The sequence below is a fragment of the Ambystoma mexicanum genome, chromosome 4q, assembly GCF_040938575.1.
Source record: "Ambystoma mexicanum isolate Mex_15411 chromosome 4q, UKY_AmexF1_1, whole genome shotgun sequence".
NCBI classification, from domain to species: Eukaryota; Metazoa; Chordata; class Amphibia; order Caudata; family Ambystomatidae; genus Ambystoma; species Ambystoma mexicanum.
Window position 1 is genome coordinate 1,007,911,468 of NC_090928.1, and position 22,894 is coordinate 1,007,934,361.

Consider the following 22,894-nt stretch of genomic DNA (forward strand, 5'->3'; position numbering starts at 1 on the left):
GCCACCGGGAAAATTAAACTGCCTCGACTTGGAGAACCGCCAGAGCCATTAAAATGTTGCTTGCCGTATATACCGCCAAATCAAAGCATTTCCTACCTAACATCAGGAAATACAACTCATGCTTCCAAATTATGTCGTTCGGTGCAGGAATCATAACAGTTCAATTCATGCCAACTTGAGTTTGCAATCACCATCAACAAAGCTCAAGGCCAATCTTTACAATTGTGCGGTTTAGATCTATACACGGATTGCTTCTCACATGGACAGTTATATGTTGCGTGTTCTACAGTCGGCAAACCAGAGAATCACTATATCTGCACAGACAATGGAACAACAAAAAATATTGTATACCCACAAACATTGTGAAATTAAACATATTAGAAATGTGCACTTGCTCTTTTCTTTCTTTTCCATTTAACCAGACTGAGCCACAGCAACGCGTGGCTGGGGACAGCTAGTTGAAATATATAGGGGGGTGGTGGTGGGTATGGGGAATTAAAGGGTAGGCGGGGTGGAGAACAGAGAGTAAATAATAGGATAAAGGAAGGGTTGGGGGGAACCCTCATAATATATCAAACACAAAACTCAATGAGATCTTTGAAGAAAAAATAAATCTGCAACAAATTCATTGAAAAAATAACTAGCACTCTAACAACATAGAACTGTTTTTCACCTCCTATACTTGTACTCCTACTAACCTTGCCTCTGCTCCCATTGAGGCTATTACTGTGTTTTAATGACAAAATACCTGGATTGGCAAGGAACACATTTTGCACATGTACATGAATGTTATTCATAAAATGTTTACAAAGAAAAGCAGGTGCAAGGATGTTTGAGGAAGTGCTTTGATGGGAGTAAGTGAGGTAGTGAATGAGTGAAGAATTTTTGCACTGCCTAGCCCACTACTATGTTTGCAATTGTGGCTCCTTTCCACATAAAAAGGAGCAACAGTGATGATAGCCATTGTAAGGGAGGAAGGGTCTTTAACCCTTCATTCCTATTATAGTGCACATGATATGCTCATTCTGCGCCCAACCGTGTGCCTCTGGCCACGTTGTGTGGTACCCACTGGATGACACATAACAGTGCATTACATGTATGCCATGAGACTCCATTTTACATTAGGCCTCGCTCAAACAGTAGAAGCCATCCTGCATCTCTCCCCTTTAGTGTTTGTGCAATCAGCAACACAACCCCCCACCTCCACCCCTCTGTCGTCTCTGCGGTGGTCCTGTTCTCACGGAAGCCTGGGCACGAGAAGTAACAAATTACACACTGTATCTCTTACCTTCTCTTTTACATCACTGCCCTGTGAATGACCTGGCCGGAGCCTGGTCCTGGAAAAAAACATGTGTCTCCACAAACCTGTTTTGTACCCAGAGACCCCATCCAAAGAATTATAGACTGCAAGCCCCCTCACCCCAAGGCCCTTTTGATGTAACAGATGCATGCCCCTCGTCTGTGTGCCACCCCAGTTCACCCCCAGCACTAATCCTATGTATGGCCAGAATTTATTTTCGTACTAACAAACTATAAACCATTCTCTCTTCAGATCTAAAGGAATACTTGATGAATGTATTGATGAAATATTGTGAATAGATTAGTCACCTGGACCCCTGTACTCTCACTTTTATTGTCCCGGTCAAAAATCTAGTTACATAGTTCGTATATATCCAAACAAATGAATAATGATCAGGCATGCTTGGCCATAAGGGAAAATGTTATATAGTCTACATCATTATTGTTTGGACATTGCCTCACCGCGCACCCTTCCCAGATGAGCCCAGATGATCCACAAAGTTACAATTTGGAACCAACCAATCAAGAAACACCATCCCTATATGCAACATACTGTCCAGTCTCATTCGTCCAATGAACTATATTGAATGTATCCTCTATAGCACACTTCATAGATGATGTGTTTATGTAATATAAAATATATTTTCTGCTTTTTGGGCAGAGCGCTCTTGGAGTAAGCAGAGATTTCTTCATGCCCCATTTTACTTTATATAAAGACTTAACTTTTAACTTCACCCGCACTTGGTCCTGGTCTCATTCCCTACTGGGGTGTGTCCATTAGAGTTTTTGTGGCTGGTTATTTCATTAGAACTGTAGGGCATGCCAGCTTTCATTTGGTGACCCCGACGTGATTACGTCCCTTTGTTCCCCTTTGGCACAAGACGTCCCCCGGCCACAGCGGCAAGATCCAGGGTTGGCCCCCGTCAACGCTGCCCCACCTGTGGCAACTGGGACCCCTTAGACGTGCACACAAATAAGCCAGAAGTTTCCACGGGTCCCGGCTTTGCAAATACCCATTTGTTCCGCTCGCCGGAGCCGGGTGTGGCAGTTTGCGAGGGGTGGCACCTTGATAGACCGGGTCTAGATGCTCTCGGATCAAGACGGACACGTGAGTATCAAGTGCGGGAGATGCTAAAAGAAGCTGGGAGGGGAAAGACAGGAAGGGAGTCAGATTGAGGGGTATTGGGAACATAGATTGGGAAGGGAGTAAGGGGATCTTTCGTTGATCTATATACATATGTCTTCTTTTCTTTCTTCTGCATATGGCCATTAGGTGTATATAAAGAGAATAAAGAGGTGAATAGAGGTACGGGAACCTAGCTCCGCGAGGGGGTAGAAGGTGGTGCCGCATAGTACGATCTCGACTCGTACAGGGATTAAGTGAGGCTAAAGTGAATAAAGTAGGAGTCTCGTATAAGGAGAAGGCTCGGAATAGTAATTTAGAAAAGCTCTCTTTTCCTTTTTCTTTCTACAATTTTTTGATACAAAGAAAGGTGGTCCATAAGGGGCCAGGATAAGGGTGAGCGTCTGGGTGGAATAGATATACGGGAAGGTAGGGGCCCCACGGCAGGCAGGGTATATGTTTTTCTGTTTGTTGAACTGATCTTTGGTGTATCCGTATGATTAGGTGTTATATGTCACGTGGCCAATGTCTTCTTTAAATATGGTTTTCCTTTTGTAATGACAAAGTGAAATAATTGTACTGAGGAAAAGGTGTTCTGGTGAACAGGATCGTGGTCGTTGTCGAAAAAAGAGGCATTGTGTTTTTTTTACCCTGGTGATAGTACACGTTAGGCCACTTACTTTTTGCACATATACACTAGCGGTAGTGGTTAAGGCATAATGGGGGCCGAGACACAGCTCATGCATATCTGTCAAAACTTGCCAGGGTACAGTGAAAGGATAAAGAAATATCATGATCAGCAGATTACAGAAATGAAAGGGGAAGGTATGCCCCAGGTATGGCCCAAAGGAGTGTTATTTGATAAATCAATATTAGATATGGTAGTGACATATTTTTTTTATCAAGTACAAAGGAAAACAGATCCAAAATAGAAGAGAGATATTAGATTTGTGGAGACTGTTTGAAGAGGTGCCCCCATGCAAGGGCAAGCATCAGAGTCCAGCTCCCCAGGCAACAAATGGCAGTGAGAGCGAGGTGGGAAATGTAGGAAAAAAAATAGAGCATGTGCGACTATACCCAATGCTGACCAAGCCCGCAGAAGGATAGAGCGATCACACATATGTGGCAAAACCAAATACACCTCCTGTGCCACAAGCAACTGCTCCAGCCCCAACCCTGTATGACCCAACTGGTGCATTTTGGACAGGTGTGCATCCCTCCAATAGAGATAGGGCAGATAGCACAAGATTTAGAAACACAATTAAGTATGACACAAACAGAATTATTGAGACTGAGAGGCCTGTGTGAGAAAAATGCATGCACCCAGGGAGGTGAGAGAACGCAGTCACTCCAGGCACCTGACACGTCAGCAAACACAGTGGGAGAGAAGTGGAAAAATTGATGATTTTATTCTGAATTAATGACATCCCTACTAGGATAATACAGGTAGACCAGAAACGGCTGCAGGTAAGTACGGACCAAGAGGGTGGACTGTCCGAAAGGGAGGAAGAGTATTGGAGCGATTTAGAAGAGGACGAGGAAGGAAACAAGGCAGATGAAACAGTAGGAGGGGTGTTGGGGAAGTATCCCTGTTTGTAGCCTCATCACCTAGTAAGAATGGAATGGAGGAGGGATGGCAGGGGAGATTAAGAAGCAGAACAGGAATGGGACCAGTAACGGGAAAGAAAGGGGAAAAGGTGAGTATGGGAAGAGGGAAGAATACGTTTCAAATGCCACTTATACACAAAGGTGTGGGAAGGCCACATTATGTTCGATGGGCACAGATGGATAAGGCAAACTTGTTAAATACATTGCCCCCCCTTTCTGGGGGGGCAAGCAAGTGGATATATGCCTTCCAGAAAACCAATGCCGGGGTCCCCTTAGCCATTGGAGATGTTAAAAGTTTGTTGGTTTCTGCAGTAGGAGATCAGGCCAATAGAGTGTGGGCGAAGGTGGGCTTCCCTGGGATCACATTAGATTGTGACCGCCACGATGGGGCATCCTTTAACACCGTAAGAGCCCACTCGGGCTGCCCTGTGAATGGGACGCACTGAGGAACACATTCCCGGATACTCCTGACTTACAAACGGTAATGCAGTGCACCATGGGGGAGGACGGGGATGCTTCAGCTTACATTCTTCGGGTGCAGTACATGTGAAGAGCAGAGACATGCACAGCATGGGATCATCCACCTCCCTCTTCTATTTTTATAATTAAGAGAGGCCTTCCAAAGGAAGTACAGAAGCCACTAGATAAAATAGCTGGGATTGAGGCCAAGGGCTGGCCAGAGATATAGAGCATTATAGTACACCACTGCAAACGGATCAAAGAGAGGGAGAGGGAGATAGTACAGAAAAGATTGGGAGATGAAGCAAAATTAGTTCAAACAAAACTGGTGAAGGTCGCAGCGGCAGCTGCCGCCCTCCCCGCAGAGCGGCTGGAAGATGGAGAGGAAGGGCAAATAGCAATACAGGCGTGAATGGCAGCAAATTGAGCAGCAAATGGACCAGAACAATAGATCGGAGAGGAACAGTACGGAGGACCACAATGGCAAGGAAGGGGTGGAAGAGGAGGAAGAGGTGGGTACAGGGGATTCAGAGGGGGATACGGAGGCCAAAGACCTAGAGGGGGAGGACAAGGAACATGTTGGAACTGTGAGAGGTGGGGTCACTTCTCGAGGGAATGTCGGAGTCGCCCTACGGCACCCTACCAGATGAGAACCAATAGGGCCACCCCCAACCTGGCAGCCCATATGGTCTGCCTATGGGTGGATTCAGATGCGAAGAACAAGCAGACTCCCAGTATGCATATGAACAAAGGGCACCCCCGCAAAGGGCGCAGCAACACCCCCAATCACAGAACCACATAACACATACATGCGGTAACCCATTTGCCACCACAGCAAAATGGAGTGCCAGCACCATTTAGGGGAACAGCAGTAGTGGGGGATAATGTTTTCAACAACAGTGATGCAACAAGACACCCAGCATAGGACATCCCACAGAAAGCACTTGCATGTCCAGTACTATCAATGACCCTTTGCACAGAAGAGGAACCACTGGTGGGGGTGGGGATAGGAAACAAACAATGCATCTTTATGGTGGATCCTGGAGCAGAAAAATCATGTCTAAAAGAAGGCTGGTTTCTGCTTTCAAATAGAAAAATGGAGACCCTGGGGTTTTCTGGGGCGGTGGTCGAGGTTCCATACACAGAAAATCCAGATGTGACAGTGGGGGGGAAAGACAGTGTGAGTGCCTCTGTTGACGAAGACTTGTCCATAAATTTGTTGGGGAGGGACCTCCTCAGCATGCTGATGATATTATTGGTAGAGTCTCTCCCAGGGGTTATTCACCCAAGAACAGGTAATTGGGCTGTATTCGTGCTGGTAGAGAGATTCACAGACCCCCCTTTGTTTTGCATATAATTAACTTTGGGTGTCACCCTAAGTTAACAGGGCGATCCAGACTTGGACCCCTTGCTCACTGTTCTTAGAGAGGCAACAGTTTCACCTCACTGATGATGCCCAACAAGGCTGAAACACGTGTATGGGGTTACTGATGGTACTCTTGTTCAGAGGAGAATTGACTAGCATTTCGGCGCTGGACTGCCCCTGGGCAGGACAAAGGCTGATATGCTGGGAAATTTCTTCTCTGTGAAAGGGACAGTGAGCTAAAGACTTGGTAGTCTCTCTCCCAGGGGTTATTCACCCAAGAACAGGTCATTGGGCTGTCTTCGTGCTGGTAGAGAGATTCTCAGACTCCCCTTTTTTTTAATAAGATGATATCCTTCACAGAAAGAGGCATAGTGTGCTCAACACCAGGGATATGCGCAATGAGGGCCATGTTGCTTATACACACACAAGCTAATGAACTAACAACGCAAGGAATATCTGTTGATCCAGACATGTTTGTACAAGGAATACAGGTGTTAGTGTGGGTGATTCCAGAGCTAACACGCCAAGAGTAGCGGATACCATCAGAATTTGCATTCGCCGGGTAACAATGCCAGAAGTGGTGCCTGGGTCGATAGTGTCCATTGACTTGCACGGCGTGCAGGTGTCCGTGCAAAGAATAGCAGTGATAGGAATGGACATGCATGGGTGCGAGTGGCGAGCAGTGTTTTATACAGACCCAAACATCGCGCTGCGTGAGATATCGGATGAAGAGCTTTTCACTGACAGTGACACTGATGGGGAAATAATAATGGAAATTGAAATTCCTTGTGCAGTAATGATACAACATAGGGATGTGACAGTACCCCTCATGGCCATTGAGAGTGCACAACCGACTTACTTTGATGAAGACATGCAACAGGTACCATCCATATTATGGACGACAGGGCCTCATGATGTAGGGTTACTACAGGAGGTGATGCCCATTAAGATCAAACTCAAACCCGGTGCACTACTACCCCGTGTAAAGCAATACCCGCTATCACAAGAGGAGGGGAAACAAGAAACAATACAGGACCTGTTAGATAATTGTATCATCAAATCCACCATGTAATACTTGCATTTATCCGATAAAAAAAGGGAATGGCGGGGCTTGGAGGATGATACAGGCCCCTCAATGATGTCATACAAAATGAATTTCCTCTTGTCCCAAACCATGCATCCATTTTATGCAGCATCCCAAAGACTGCAACATGCTTTACAGTGGTGGACTTGAAAAATGTGTTTTTCTCTGTACCATTGGGCACAGTATCACAATATTTGGCAGCATTTACACTGGGCGGAAAGAGGTATGAACACTGTAGATTACCCCAGGGGTATTGTGAAAGCCCAAGTATTTTAGACAGCTTATTGTGTGAAGATCTCGGAAATATAGCCACCAAGAGTACAATCATTCAGTATGTAGATGATTTGCTCATTTGTGGAGAAAATGAGGAAGAGTGCAGACATGATTCATTAAAATACCTTAGACTCTTGGCTCACAAGGGCTACAAGGTAGATAAACAAAAACTGCAATACTGCATAAGCGAAGTGCTGTACTTACGCCAGTTCATATCAAAAGACGGCAAACGAATAATGCCAGACAGAGCAGCAATGGTGCGCGCAGTAAAGAAACCAAATACAGTGAAGGAAATGCAAAGGTTTCTGGGCATGTGCAATTATTGCCATGCGTGGATATTAGATTAGGCTGCATACACAAAACCCTTGTTGCACACACTTAAGGAAGCCCAGTGAGAAAACACAACATTGATTTGGACGCCTAAAATGAGCACTGCATTTGATACATTGAAAGAACTGATTTCAACAGCACCCGTCGTAGCAAAATCAGACTATGATCGCGAGTTTTACTTATTTTCACACTGTAATGGAACACTTTTGACAGCAGTACTCACACAAAAGACATCACTGGGACACAAGCCCCTAGCATATTACAGTGGAAAATTGGACTCTGTCATGCAGGGTTATTTCGCTTGCGAACAGGCTCTTGCATCTGCCGCGTTCGCGATCGAGAAAAGCGCCACAATAATGATGGATGTTCAGTGACATTGTTTGTTGAGGATTCCCTGTTTGCCATACTGGAAAGAGCAAAATCCACACTGACAACACAGAGAGCAACAGCGTTTGAGATCATCCTGTCAAGCACAAATATACACATAGTGAGATGCAAAACAGTAAACCCAGCCACGTTCCTTACTGAAGATTGCACTATAGAAGATATGCAAAACCATGACTGTGCTACACACACAGGAGAGAATGATGATATGCCCAAAGCAAATGAGAATTACCTAGCGGAAGGAGAGGTGTACTTTGTAGATGGGTCAGCAAACAAGTGAAAAACACGTAGGAGCTGCAGTGATAAGACTAGAGGATGGGGAATATGAGATAATAGTACAAAAGAGGCTACCACCCCACTTCTCAGCACAAGCATCAGAGTTAGTAGCACTCATTGAGGCACTACACACAGCAAAGGGATGTGCAGTTATGATGTGCTGCATCTTTAAAATCCTTAACAATGCTGTGCTCAGCGCCTCTGGGGTACTTTTTATGTGTGCCCTGCTTTTCTATGGTTCATCCTGTGAGCCTGGCACCAGATGTTTGGCGCATCCAGGGTTCAGTTACATGATAAATGTGGCAACATTGTGGGTTCAATGTGAATATAGGTGTGTGCATTTGAAGGATGCCACACATCAGACAGGCACACAAACTACATACGTTGAGCTACCAATTTCATTTCCGACTTTCCCTGATATTTCACGTTGACATACGAACTTGGCTCTCTGACAATTACATTTTAAAACAAATCCTTTGTCAATGGATATGAAACATTTGCGGGCATGACTCATAATAATGTCATGAATGTATACAGTGCTACATGCTAGATTCCTCATGCTGCTAAGCATTCTAATATCAGGTGTTACTCTTGTCCTATTAAGTGATGCTAAAATTATAGAAGCATGGCTAAGTCAAAATTGCAGGGAATTAAATTTGCGAATTCTAAACTGGCTCCATTTCTGAGGCAAGCACTTATATCTCTGAGCTATCTATCCTTGGCATAACAAAACCCCATAATCATGCAACCTAGTGGAATCACCACACAAAGTTGTATGTATTGTTCTATAAAGAAACATTGATGACATGTGTTCACGATTGGCTTCTGTCCTATCTCATCGGTCACACGTAATCAGTTTCTTCAACTGGTCACTCTTCTGCCTCCTATCCACTACAGTATGGAGTCCCTCAGGGCTCAGTGCTTGGTCCTCTTCTTTCACACTATACACTATTCCTCTTTCCACATTTTCTTTTTAATTTTCATTTTCTCATTGTCTATGCATTATAACCTGTCTTCTATTGTACCCTGGATGACTTCTAACGTTCTCCCTCTAAACTCTGCTACAACAGAAATCTTGTTCTTTATTTATTCCCAAATTACTTCTTCTATTCCCCCGCCCTATATCTTCTTTTATCCATCCCGTGTTTCTCTGCTACAGCGCGCAACCATGGCATCATATTTGATTCTTCTATTTCATTTGACCATCATATCTCTCAGGTTTGCCCAGTCAAGTGGGAAGGATAGCTTAGGGGCAATGTGTTTGGCTTAGAAGCAAGACAACAAAGGGAAATACAGGTTCAAATCTCGATCCTGTGCTTAGAAACCACTCGTTATAATGTTGTTTCCATGTATTCAATATTTCTAAAGCCCTGTAAGTTCTTATGTTTAGTGGCACGAAAAGTGGTTTCCGTCTTTATTCTCTCACGACTTGGCTATTGTTTCTCTCTCTCTGCCTGCCAGTCATCTTGCCACCTTCAGATCCATTTTGAATTCCTACATTCGTCTCATAAGCTCTTTCACCTTGTGATTCTCTATCAAATGCTCCTAATGCCCCTTCAATGGTTGATCTTCAAATCTCGCCTCAAATTTTATTTTATTTGCATTGTTTTTTATATCTCTCAGCCCTAATCTCTTTGTGCCAGCCCACTCATTCATTACATTCACAATCACAATGTGTACTGTCTGTCCCACATCCTCCCTTTTCCCACTCATGAGTTTGTTCTTTCTCTCTATTAGCACCAAAATTATGGAATTCTCTTTCTCTTCCTGTTCATTTTCTTACCTCTTTCTCTTCTTCCCATACCGGCTTAAAAACTAACCTACTTTCCTCTTCATGATATGATATACTAGGTTATTTATAACGCGCTTAATACCCAGAGGTTTCTAAGCGCGGACCCAACCTGTGTGGCACAGCCTTGTCTTTCTTCCAAGGTGACCATGTTGCCCCTGAGCTATCCTCCCGAGACATTAATCTGTATCGCTTTCACATATTGTACTGTAATATACTATTGTTCAGTGCTTAGGTGATAAACCCTCTACGAATACAGATAAAATACAAAGTACAAATGCAAAAGCTGCACAGTCAACAATTACATTCCGATAGCCCAGATAGGTGATACCTGGATGCTGAACAATGGAAATGTTAATTGTAGATTTGAATATGTTCTAGGGCATAACCCTCATCATACCTATGTGTTTCTCAGGAAGAACTTCTATTCAACATCTTTTATGTTGAGTTTCTATCAATCGACCTGTGAGTCATAAATGCAATAAATACAATGAATACAAGATATGCAACCCTTTTGTGACTTATAAACTTAAAACGTTGAATACATGGAATTTTGGAATGGTGTGTTGCCTTCGCTGTGTTAAACCATTGGTTTCAATACCATTGGCAAAGCTTTGGTAGTGTAGACCTATGCCATTTTCCCACATACTGTTACATGAAAAAGTGATTTTGTCTTGAAAGTAGATCTTCAGCACATGTAAGAAAGTGGTGCCTTGAAATGTACTGAACCTTAAGTAACTAGTAGTCTTCCAATCCGGATGGAGGATGTTAAAGGGCTATTGGACATTTTCAATAAAATCCTTATACAGGTGAAATCATCCCAAGACCTAGCTGCAATGAGGGAAAGTTGCATTATGTTTTGTTTAACGATGAATCCGGACAAAGAGGAACAAGTGGCACTTTTAGCATCACACTCTGTTCTTACATTTGCTCATTAAGTATAGCCTCCTGCTGCCAGACGGTACAATAGAAACCACACCACAATATTCTGAAAAAGGTTTGATCATTCTCCATTCATGTCTAAATCATTTTATATTGTTTGTCTTCTCAAATATGTGTTTAAATTATCCACAAATAATTATAGAGGACATGTAAACTTTGAGACATTCTTTCCACCTGTCTTGGCTGGCCACTCACATCCCCCAACCCTTCTACAATGGCCGTGCTCCTACCCTGTCGTTTGCCTTCCTCCAGTTCTCTGGAAGTGGCTGCCACAAGTTGTTCAAAGCACTGAGACTTGCTTGTGACACAGGCAACCCTTGTCTCTCATCCATTTCAGCCAATCATGCTGACATTGTGTCTTGCACTATCTGATTAAATCAATTGCTCACTTTGAAGCAATTTACAGCATGCATTGATCACTCCTCTACTAAAACTCCCCCCTTCCCTGGTCCCCAGGGAAGCAACACATTTCAGACTCACCGCTCTTTTCTGCTGGAAAGCCAAAATCCTAGAAAATGCGGCTTCGGCCCTCCTCCAAAAAAACATGTGGAAGACATTTCTTTTGTCCTAGCGATTGCGACAGCACAGAATCTGCTGTAGTCTCAATTTGTGAAGATTCTTTACAATTATGTCCATGCTGATCTTGCTAGCCCTCTCTGCGGCCTTCAACATGGTCAACAATGCCATTGTGCCACAGAGACTTTAGCATATTGCTGTGACCTCCAACACCACCATCAAATTGGTCTCCCATTTCCTTGAGAACAGAAATCAGAGCATGAGACTGGCCACCTTCATCTAATCACCCATCAATGTTACCAGTGGATTTCACAGAGTGTCCCTATATCACTTTTTCAACATGTACTGCAAGCCACTCATTGGCCACTTAACCGTCACATCATTACATGTCCTACTCCTATGCAGGTGAAGTTTCTGACCTTCCTGCACATCTCAAGGAGAATAAACAATGGGTTGCCATATCCAAAGCATTGCTCTACAGTGAAGCTTATATGTCCACGTTTTGATAACTTTTATTGGACTAACTAAAATATTATGTACCGTTGTTACTATGCATTAGCCTTCTAAGTCCAATAGAATTCTTCATCAGATGGTCGTCACAGAATGGACCATCTGACGAAGATGTCTATGGGACTTCGAAAGATAATGCAATGTAGGATCTCAGCATCAAATATCCAGTTCAGTTAATAAACTGTATCCAATCTTGGATTTCGTGTGAGTGCAAAGAATCCACTTCTAGAAGCTGACCAGTTTGGGAAGTATGGGGATTTCAGCTTCCATGCTCCAGAGGGCCAAACCTGTAATTTTCCCAATGAATGTGGGAAAAAGTGATCACTAACTTAAATACTGTAAATGTATTAACCTGGCTCAATATGACTTTTATAGATCATTGGGCCTCATTGCATGTTTGGTGGTATGCCACTGGTAAAATCCAGCGGGATACTACCAAGTGGAATTACCATTACTGGCACTTGGTCTGGCATAATTACCGCCAGATTACAAGTGCTGGTAAGGGCGGTAAATCCCCATTCCATGTTACTGGTGGGGTGGCGGGATTACCTCCAGCTCTTGACTGGAGGTAATTCCGCCACCCCACCGGCAAACTTGGAGTTTGCTGGTGCGGACACGTGCCAGCAAACAGAATTAACGGCACGCTAATTTTGCACCAGCATTATATCTCATATGGGGTGAATACTAGTTTTCTTCCGGCAATAATCCAACAGCCATAATTCTCCCAGGGACGAAAGCAATGTGTTTACGAACACAACCTCATGCAGAACTGTGTGGAAACTAGAAGAAGAATAGGCGTAATCAAAATCTTCGAGAACCAAATGTGTGTGTCATGTTCTGCAGCCCATCACCTGGATATATAAACCTTACAAAACCTGCCAGAGAAGTGACGGATACATTAAACGTGACTCCTTCCCTGAGATAATTCTGATCTGATACCGCCAGGTTAGCTGTCTCTCGAGAGCACAAGGGAGCATCCTTCATAGGACATGCTCTTAATTTAGTCAGCCCCGAATGCTAGGTTTTCCCAGCAGGGGACACGATGTAATGACATCTGCTGGGCAGCTTCTTTCTCTGAGTGGCACTAACTGCAACCTGCACTGGTGAAGCCTTTTTAATTGCTGTCCAGTTGCCTGCTCTGCTTGTGGCAATTAGGAAACTGAAATGCTAACATGGGAGAGTTCATCCCATTTGCAAGGCCCGGATCTCTGTGGGCTAAAATATGCAGGCACTCTGCTCTTTATCACCCGCAGGAGATAAATGGCTGGTTTTCGTTGCTGAAGAATATATAATGGTTAAAAAGTCACTTTTTTCCTCCAGCTCTACATAAATCACCGAAGTAGTCAATATTTAATAAAGCTTGCCTTGGTCTGGAGTCCCTTGATCACCCCTGTCATGTGTAATAGCTCCCTCTCCGATATCTTTGACATAAAAACCCGGCTTTACTGCAATACTAACATGTAGAGGGTCATTACGGATCGACATTTCCCTTAATCTGTGACTGCCGTCCATGAACCGATAAATTCCAGCAGATTCCACTGGGACAAATCAGTAAACTTCTCAGTGGAAAGAACTGAGAACAAATTCTGCCGAGAACAGAATACATTTTCTACAAGGGCTGCTCGCCAAATGGGGTCGACTTCTGAAACTTGTCTTGGCGCGCAGCTTGCTGGCACTTAATGCCAGCTTTGATGCCTCGAGAGGCAGGCCGGCCGGCAACCATGGATGGCAGGCCTGGAGTGGTCAGCAGGAATCTTCTCCGCAGACACACTGGAAAGTGGACCATTGGGCGAGCGAGGCAATGAATATTTCACCTGGCCACAAAGGCCTCTGCTAACGCCAGTCCAGCCCAGGTGGCACTGTTGTGGTCTACGCCCACTTTTTAATGCCACCATCTCGCCTCCACCTCTGCATCCTGCAAGCGATTCACAGCTGAATAATACATCAACGTTTATGTGGATAGAGCGGGGGATGTACACGGTGACCGCCTGTAACGGAAGCCATGCTTTGAAACATGTGCGTCACAAACCAGCTCGCGGGATCATTCCTGATCCTCTGCAAACATTGAAACGCTCGATTTCAAATAGCAAAAGCCAAGGAAGACTCACAAGACCCGTATCATTGGTTTCTTTTATCTGGCATCTTATTTCGTGTTTTAAGGTTCTCTATACGTTTCTAAATGCAAAGGTAATGCTTAAAAACCGGACCTTTCGGAAACCGTTTTAGTAACCTTCAATACATGTCTTTTCTATTTATTTACTCTTCTTTTTACTTCAAATTGTATTACTGGATGAAGAATGTGTAAAAAGTAATTTCATGTGACTAAATGCAGACAAAAAAAATGAAAAAAGTAACCTTCAATCATCTATCTAGTGCAGTTTAAAATAACATTAGTTTCTGAAGTTCATTCCCACACATTAGTGGCGTGTCAAGAACACTGGCGTTGGAGGATAGCTCAGGGGCAACGTGGTCGCCTTGAAAGCAAGACGACAAGGAGCAACACAGATTCGATCCCCGTGTTTAGCGTGTTATAAATAACGGTAAAGGATTTAAGGCACTTCGGCTTAACACCCACAATGCTCTAGGTCTTGTCACAGTGAGAGCCAATCCACCAATCACTGCCTCGCCTAGAATGTTCCACTTGCTCGTGCAAAGCTACTGCCGTGCAAGAGAGCTTCCATTAGGGTGTGCCAAAACAACTCCACGTTCGTCTCAAATAAGCATCTTTAAAAGCTCTGACTGATAGGTAAAACTCGCTCTGGGCAGATCTAGAGAGAGTGGACATGTTAACTTGTACCCTAGCAGTGCACCCATACAGATCAAAGGCATGTTGTTCCTTTTTTCAGTCCAAAGGTGTATTTGCTGTTAGCTTTCTCCAGATGTGTTCTGGGGTGAATAGCTCGTGATAAACAAATAACATTTCTTTGAATTTTGCAAAAAGTGCAATTTGCACATTTATCAATTTAACAAACACGTGTGCACGCTCTCGCGTGTGCACGGATAGGTTGCATTGTCATACATCAAATTGCAAGAATAAAGATTGAGAAAGAATTCGAATTATCAGGTGCTTTAAGATGGCGTTCGGAATGCTCGTCATAAATTACCTTGATCTGCATAGAAAAGGCCCTTCATGTGCACGGCGTAGATCATTAGCCCGTTCGGTTTGTCCGGGGCCTGGCATTTGACTCGGACTGCATTTGAGCCCTCTATTGCTGCAAGTATGGGCACCTCTCCATCTGGGGCAGATTCCAAAGTTCGAGCCTCTTGCTGAAAAGGAAACACAGTTTCATTAGACGCCAGTGTGCCACACGGTTTTGTTTCACTGGCATTAAAGAGAAAAGGCAACATATAGTACTCTGGCGTGCATTCGTACGCATCGTGAACCTCACTCGGCAGTTCTAAATCTATGTCCGAGCTTCCGTTGTCCAAAGGAAACGTTGAATTACTTTTCTTAATTTCTCACACAAGAAAAATAACCTATTCAGCAAAACTTGGGCAGTTCAGTTTTAATGTAGAGGATTAAAAACATTTGAATAGAGCGCACAGATGAGTTGATATGTGAGGCGTTGCTGGGGGTTGGGGGGAACTTAGGGGGCTATAGACCCGGGTCTTTTGATTGTAGCCCCAGATAGAATCTCAGGGGCTACAACCAAAAGGTCAGCTAGCCCTAAGTCCTAACAGCCCCGACATCAGCATAGCCCCAGATCTTTTTCCAGACCTAGCAACACCCCTTAGGAGTGCTCAAACATCCCAAAATGTGCCCTGATGGAAAGGCAAGCTTTTCTGGGCAGATCCCCCACATCCCCATCATATTCCCATATGACTTCATACTGGGCACCTCATTCTTTGATAAAGAATTTCAGCCAATCAAAGGACTTGGGCTGTTTAGAGAAGGGTGTAGGGCCTGTAAGAGGCACAACTCACTTCCTGCTTATTGTGTCACTTTTATTTGGCTGTGCAGAAATGAGTACAGGCCAGGCACATCATTTGGTGGTGTGCTGGAAGCTTTTTGATGCGATGTGGGCGATTTCAGGAGGGGTTTGGAAGAGATTTTAAGGTGTTTTTCTGCTGGTCGTGCTTTCTCTTTGGTGTTCTTGGTCCTGTTTTATGTTCATGTGTGTATTTGCTAGACCCCCCCATTCTTAACTCCCATTATTTACACTAACAAAACCAACACAGTTAATTTTGTAATTTCCCCTGCTCCTTTGCCTTTGTCAAACAATTATCATTTTAAAAGCATACATTTCCTGTGTTACTTTTTCTAATTCCTGTACATGTAAAAAAGCAAAACAAAATGTTTCCCCACAAATGTCCTGTGGTTATTTCTGTGTGTACTTGAGAATTCTTCCTGTGTTCAGTCATCTTCCTTCTCCTTGCTGTTTGGGGTTGTCACCACACCTTGTCCTTTATGCAAGTTTTGTGTGCACCCATTATTTTGTCTTTTTTTACTGTTTCCACATTGCGCGTTGACATTTTATGACACACGCACAGAGCAACTTGTTGTTTCTTGCAGAGGGAGTGCCGGGGGGATTGCCAGTTGGACAAAAAGAACAGCTGGACTACTCCTTAACATCTGTGTCACATTATGTAGTCAGTGACCTCCAAGCAGGGAGAGGGAGTGTGTGAGAGGTAGTGACTGAGGGGGAGGTGACAGTGGCGGGGAAGGAGGTGACAGTGGTTGTGGTTGTTGTGGAGGCGACAATAGCTGTGGTGGTACGGACAGTAGCTTAGTGGCAAGCTACCAGCAATCAGGGGAAGTTGTGCTAGCCACAGAGTCACTGCAGGAGTTCCTGGAGTAGACAGACCAGTCTCAGTAAAGAGATCTTTATATAGACTTATTTTCCCGCAACTGAAATCGTTATTCTTAATGATTTTCGAATAATGAGGCTGAGTTGGCCTAGATGTGGTTTGAACCTGCGAATCACACATGCTGGTTAAAGAGGAATAGCAATTAGTAAGCAAATCAGGCAACACCCCCTACAGTACCTAAAGGCAGCTTAAAGAAGGTTGTTAGACAATTATTAACAAAAACTTCCACTGCTTGGGTGGCAGAGTCACCGATTGCATAAATAACCACAGATGGATAGGTCCAAAGCGTGCAACTTCGACCTGAAGGCCCAGGATGTGCTTAACTTGCTCATTTATCCAGTTATCTTACCAGAGATCATCAATCTTAGATTTATGAAGAAGATATGTTAATGCCAGTTTAGCATTAGATCGGAATTTCTTTAGCACTTTGGGTCCAATTATGAAAAGGTGTTAAACTTCAACACTGGTGTCATTCTAATGTTAATAAATGTGGATAAAGTATGGTCATACCTTCTTTTTGCAGTACCTTGAGTTGCAGAAGGCTTGTTCTTTATGATGTTAGTGAAAGGTGGGAGTCCCGAATTAGTATCTAATAAGAAAAGCAGCACATACATATCTGTGTGCAGATTTTCATCCAACTGTGGCATTCAGTCTTCACTATGTCCCTTTTATTTTAGCAGAGTTCATCCAGGATCAAATAGATACAGTTTTCCCCAGTGTGCATGAAACACGTATTGAATGGCAGTAATGCTATTATGCAAGATAGAAACATTTTGTATGGTATCAACCCCATTATACAACAGAAAGTATGCTCTCGAAAATCTGTTGGTTGAGTTTTTCCAGTTTCTTCTGTGGATATTCCTAGCCCTTGTATACGAGTTGAGTTCATCTTGTATTTCCTTGCATTTGTTGTGTGGATTTACCGTGCATGATTTTTTATAAAAAGTACTAAGTTCCAAATTAAAGATGGTGAATTAAGTGATCATGGTATGTTGGAAGCATCATTTGGGTGGGCAAGGGAGCATGGGGTGCGACAATTGGCTAAGGATTTAGTTATAAATTCGGTAGGAAATAGGCTGGTAAGATTTAGTAAAGGAGGACAAACCTTGAATGAGAACTTAGTGAATTTTGCCAAAACTCTTTCTAACCAAGAGCTGTATTCACAATGTGTTCCTGAACGTTTTGTGGAATTACCTGGAAACGTAATCCCCCCAGCTCTTGCCCTCAGAAGAATAAGCCAATCCATAGACATAATTTTGACCTACAAATCCTGATAACAAAGATAGGAGGAAATTGCTGAGGCTGGTTAAAAGAAACTGTAAGATCAATGGAATCCAACAAAGGGATGAGGCTAGAGTGATTAACAACTCAGATAGGAATTGGATTAGATTTCATAGGGCTCTAGGGTTCCAGAGAGACATGGAGGAAATTCTAAAGGCTGTATACCTTAAAAATGCACAACATTTTTGGTCATTGATAAACCCTAAGGTCAGGCATGGATTGATCATTTTGCCAAAGTGTATGTCCATCCTGAATACATAGAACCTAGGAATAAGATTGAAAAACCCTGGGCTTTGTGTTTCTCTAGGGATATGATCATGAATGCAATTACTAAATCATCTGTGTCACAAGCCGCTGGACCCAATGGTCTCACTAATGCCATACTAAAGTCAAATCCCATAATCTGGGCGAGAATGCTGAAGGGGCTTTTCAACCAAATAGTTAAGACTAAAAGAGTCCTGCATTCTTGGAAAGGTTTGATCATCGTACCTATTTATAAGCGAGGTGATCGCTTAGCCGCCTCTAATTACCAGCCATCTCCTTATTAGATGCGGACAGCAACATATTTGCTAGCCTTGTTTTAAGAGACTTAGAAGATTGGGCCAAAGCAAAAGGGATCATCCAAAAATTCCAAACAGGATTTAGGAAGGGTTTATCTACCTCTCTCAATGGTATGGTCATGAATTGTGTCACCTCGGGATGCTTTGTGAAGGATGGGAATCTCTTGTTCGCTGCCTGGGTGGACCTATCTCAGGTCTTTGACACCATTAAAAGAGATTGGTTTTGGGGTGGTGTGAAGAGTTGGGGTTTGCCTGATAAGTTGCTGGCAATCTTGATTGAACTCCACCCTAATTCAACTCTTCGTGTCAGACTATCTAAAGCGGGCGATTTAACTAAAAAATATCAAGATAAATGGAGGAGTTTGTCACAGTTGCCTAGTCGCCCCTTTTCTCTTTAATTTGTTCCTGGTCGATCTTTTCTATTGGCTCAAAAATGTACTCTTGGCCAGCCCTAAATTGGGAATGACAAAAATATTGTGGTTAGCCTATGCCGACGAAATTGCCATCCTGGATTATGCGCAAATTGGTTTACAGCGCCTTCTTAATGCTCTTGCAGACTATGCAAAATTAAACCAACTAACAATAAATCCTCACAAATCCAGTATCCTAATATTTAAAAGATCTCTGAAGAAAATCAAATCCTTTACTTGCCACTTGGACAACCAATTTCTGCCGATAGAGAATGAGATTATGTATCTGGGCTCAAGGATTAATGAATTTCCATCTAAAAGGTCCTTTCTTGATAATTTGGACATCAAGATTTGGTACCTAGCTCTCAGATGATTAAAGTACATGATCAATTCTGTAAATTCTCAATTGTCCCCTTAGTAACTAAAATACTACGTAGGTAAAGTAGTACCTTTCCTGTGAAATTCTAATCTTATTGGTAAGTTTTAAAACCCTCAACATATTCACAACTTTGGTTGTCAGAAACAATTCATTACCTGTGATAAGTCTTTCCCAGAATATGGTGGTTGAAAGACATGGAATCAAATCCCCAGAGTTTTGACATCTGTAAGTGATTTCAATCCGGCACTTCACCTAAGTCAATGCCTAGCGTGGGATGCACAACTGAAACCCTTAATTATTTATTTGTGTCTAAAACAAACCCACTGAAAATGGTTTTATTCACTGAGATTGTTGAAATTCTAATGGGAGCCACTTTGGATGAGTTCAGACAAACACTAGCAATGATTTGAGAGTAATACGCAAGTTGAAAACTTAATTTTGAGGTCGGGTGCAAAGGAAAGCTATTTTACACGTTATAGATTTTAGCAAAACGAAAAATTTGTGGCAAACTTTTCCGCGCGCAGTAATTGCGATCGCAGAAAAACTATAAGGAGTTGAGATGCGGTTTTGGGTTCTTTAGAAAGCTTAGGATGCTAGCTTGAAGTAGACACTTTCTAGCATAAAAGATGAAGAAGTTATGGATGTTTTCGTGGAGGTCGTTTTTTCAGATAGAGGCAAAATATAAAATAAGGATGCGCTTTTAAAATACAAGCAAGGTTTCTTTACACTAAGGTTGGACTATGAAGAAACAAACTACTGTCGGGGGGAAATTCTTCCGGGGTCGGCCGGGCTGTCCGCAGACCTCCCGGCAGGGAGGCCCCAACTCCTCCCGTATATCCCAAAAGAGATAGAGTATGAGACACACACAAGAAGCAAGGTGACTCTGCTGTTTATTAAACACAAATGGCAGGGATGGGTCAAGGATCATACGCGTCTGACCTGACACACACACAATCGTGGGGCTCGCAGGCCCTTTTTACTGTAGTATGACGCGCTACTTGCGTCACTTTAGAAAGTTAACAAAAAACCTATCGCCACTCTTAATTGGTTGCTCGAGTGGTAGGGTTAGTATAGCATACGTGTAGAGAATAATATGAGTGGACGAGGGTTAGTCAGGTGATATATCTGGGTTGTCCCTACAATTAGATACATGAGATTTGTTACATGAAGACTCCTAATGGTTGGTTAATGTTACTGGCGTCAGGGATAAAAGCCCCACGTTCTGATTGGTGCGCCCGTGAGCTTCCCAGCCTGGGACCATCGCTGTTCCCAGCTCTCGGTGTACCTGCAATTTGCAACAATGTTTCACTATGGGTACATGCAGACAATGTGAAGACTTTTTCATGAGCTGGACGGCCGACTACTCCCACTGTCGCAGATGTCCATTGATCCTTTCAAGTGTATCTGCCTGTGTATTGTAACGAGGGATCCAGACGCCTCTTTCCTCCTGGGCTTGGCATCTCGTCAGGTTCGGCTTGGTCACGTGAGATGGGACCGTATTTGAGGCAGAATTCTGCACAATTAATATTGTTTTTCCACTGTGTGCCTGGTTTAATTTGCAGGTGCGACTTTGATGTTGGTGCACGGCGTGCGAGGTTGCAACATCGTGCCCTTGATGGTCTGCTTTTGGAATGTGAGTTTGCAAAATTACGACCTTGGCTGTCTGCTTTCGCCAGGCTCATTCTGCAGGATCAGCAACCTGACTCTTGTTCTGTTAACGTCCACGGGAGCTCTTGCTTGCGGCCTACTTAGGCCTGGTGTATAGGTGGAACCGTTTGGTGCACAGGCGCTTTAGGTTATAGACTCATATTGTCTTATGACCAGTATCGTGTCTTCGTTATAATTCTCATTATGGCATCTAGGTTTAGGAGAAGCGTAAGCAAGCTCTTTAGATGAGTTCATGGTGCGTCTTGCGTTTATGAATTTTGAGAGCCTATGTGGAAAATAATAAAGATGCACGTCCGTGAATATGTCTGTCGCCTACGTCATAGCACTGAGTATATTCTTCGTGTAGATTGGTGCGGGAGTGTCCAGTGTGTATGTTGGCACAGGTGTGCTATCCGTTGGCTGGGTCGTCATGGCATCTCTAATGACGTATAGTTTTTAGTCTAGTTGATCCATACCGCAGGCATCAGCATGGGCAGGGCGAGCTGTTGTGCAGTTAGATGGACACATCCTTATGTTCCTGTACCAGGGTATCTGGTCGTCTGGTAGATGGGCAAACTCTTCTCGTGGCGGGTGCTTGGGCCGTGAACCTTTAGGCCAGGCGCGAGAGGGGGAAGATGGGAGCTTGTTTTTCCATTTTCCCACTTCAGTCCCCCCTCTGGTCGACTTGTCGACCACAAACATATCCTTTTCGTTATCTCCTCTTACTCTCCATATTTTGGTTATTCCTCCTAAATGTCCATAATGGTTAACATGATCTTCAAATGACCAATACATATATTCACAGGTTCCTCCAGGAGTACAGTATACCCATTTCCCTATGTAACTCCTGGGGTTTCTTGGGTTCTCGACCTTCACCGATGGTGGGTCCAGGTGGTTGGTGATGATCTGGTTGCGCAATTTCTCTCTCTCTTGTATTATTATGCCTGTGTGTTGGCCGTCATCTGCTGGCATCAGTGGGTGCATACCGACCATTTCAAGCAACTCGTCAGTGGTGCGTGCCTTCCGGGCTTTCCACAATCTTATTATGATCAATGTAGCTCCAGCCAAAATAATACAACCAACTATAATTTTCAGTCCATCTGACAGCCAAGATGGCACCCATGACCATAATAGCGAAAACCAGCTCTCATCCTGTTTCACACCTTTACTTTCATCCACCATTTTGGAGTGCAACTGGGCCAATTGTGAAACTGCTTCTGTCAGTGTACCGTTGTCAGCATCGTTGGCAGGAATGAATGTGCAGCATGATTGTCCTATCTTTGCGCAAACTCCTCCTTCCATGGCAGTGAGGAGGTCCAATACATATCTGTTCTGCAGTGCTACCATCCTTATTGCTTGCAGCTCCTCTTTTATCGCGTTGAATCCGTTTACTGTAGAATTGATGGTCATCATAAGTTCCCATCTAGTTATCTGGAGCCATTTTGCGTTTGCGTAAGCCTGTAGTCATGGATGTATTATTGAGGAGAAGAACATTGCTGCTCTGCTGAATAGTCTGTGTTCTGGCAGGATTGAAGTGAGTGCCGTTTCCGACCTTCCCCATAGGTAATTTCCTGTCAGAGGTTCTCCTTGTCTTTTCCGTCTATTTAGGACAGTATCATTGCCGCTAGTCCTGTTCCCTGGCTCCTCCTGAGGTGGTGCAGATCTCTTATTTCTCTTGTCCCCTTCATCCATTTTGGGAAAGTTCGCCACATTCACATGCTTCTGGGGTACCACTAGTGATGGTACATTGACGTGCACCATCGTGCATACACCATTCCACAGAGGGGGCAGGGTGTGATATGCTTTTTCTCCACAGGCCCAGTAATGGTCCATTATCACTGCTGTTCCT

General features: G+C 43.7%; 1 protein-coding gene across 1 annotated transcript in view; it reads right to left on the reverse strand.

The window, feature by feature from the left end:
• The window catches only part of USH2A (usherin), a 4,817,015-nt gene that overhangs the window by 2,360,115 nt on the left and 2,434,006 nt on the right, over positions 1–22,894 (reverse strand). The window contains exon 37 of the mRNA XM_069608572.1: positions 15,064–15,226. Coding sequence (XP_069464673.1) covers positions 15,064–15,226 — 163 coding nt within the window. The remainder of the gene's footprint in view (positions 1–15,063; positions 15,227–22,894) is intronic.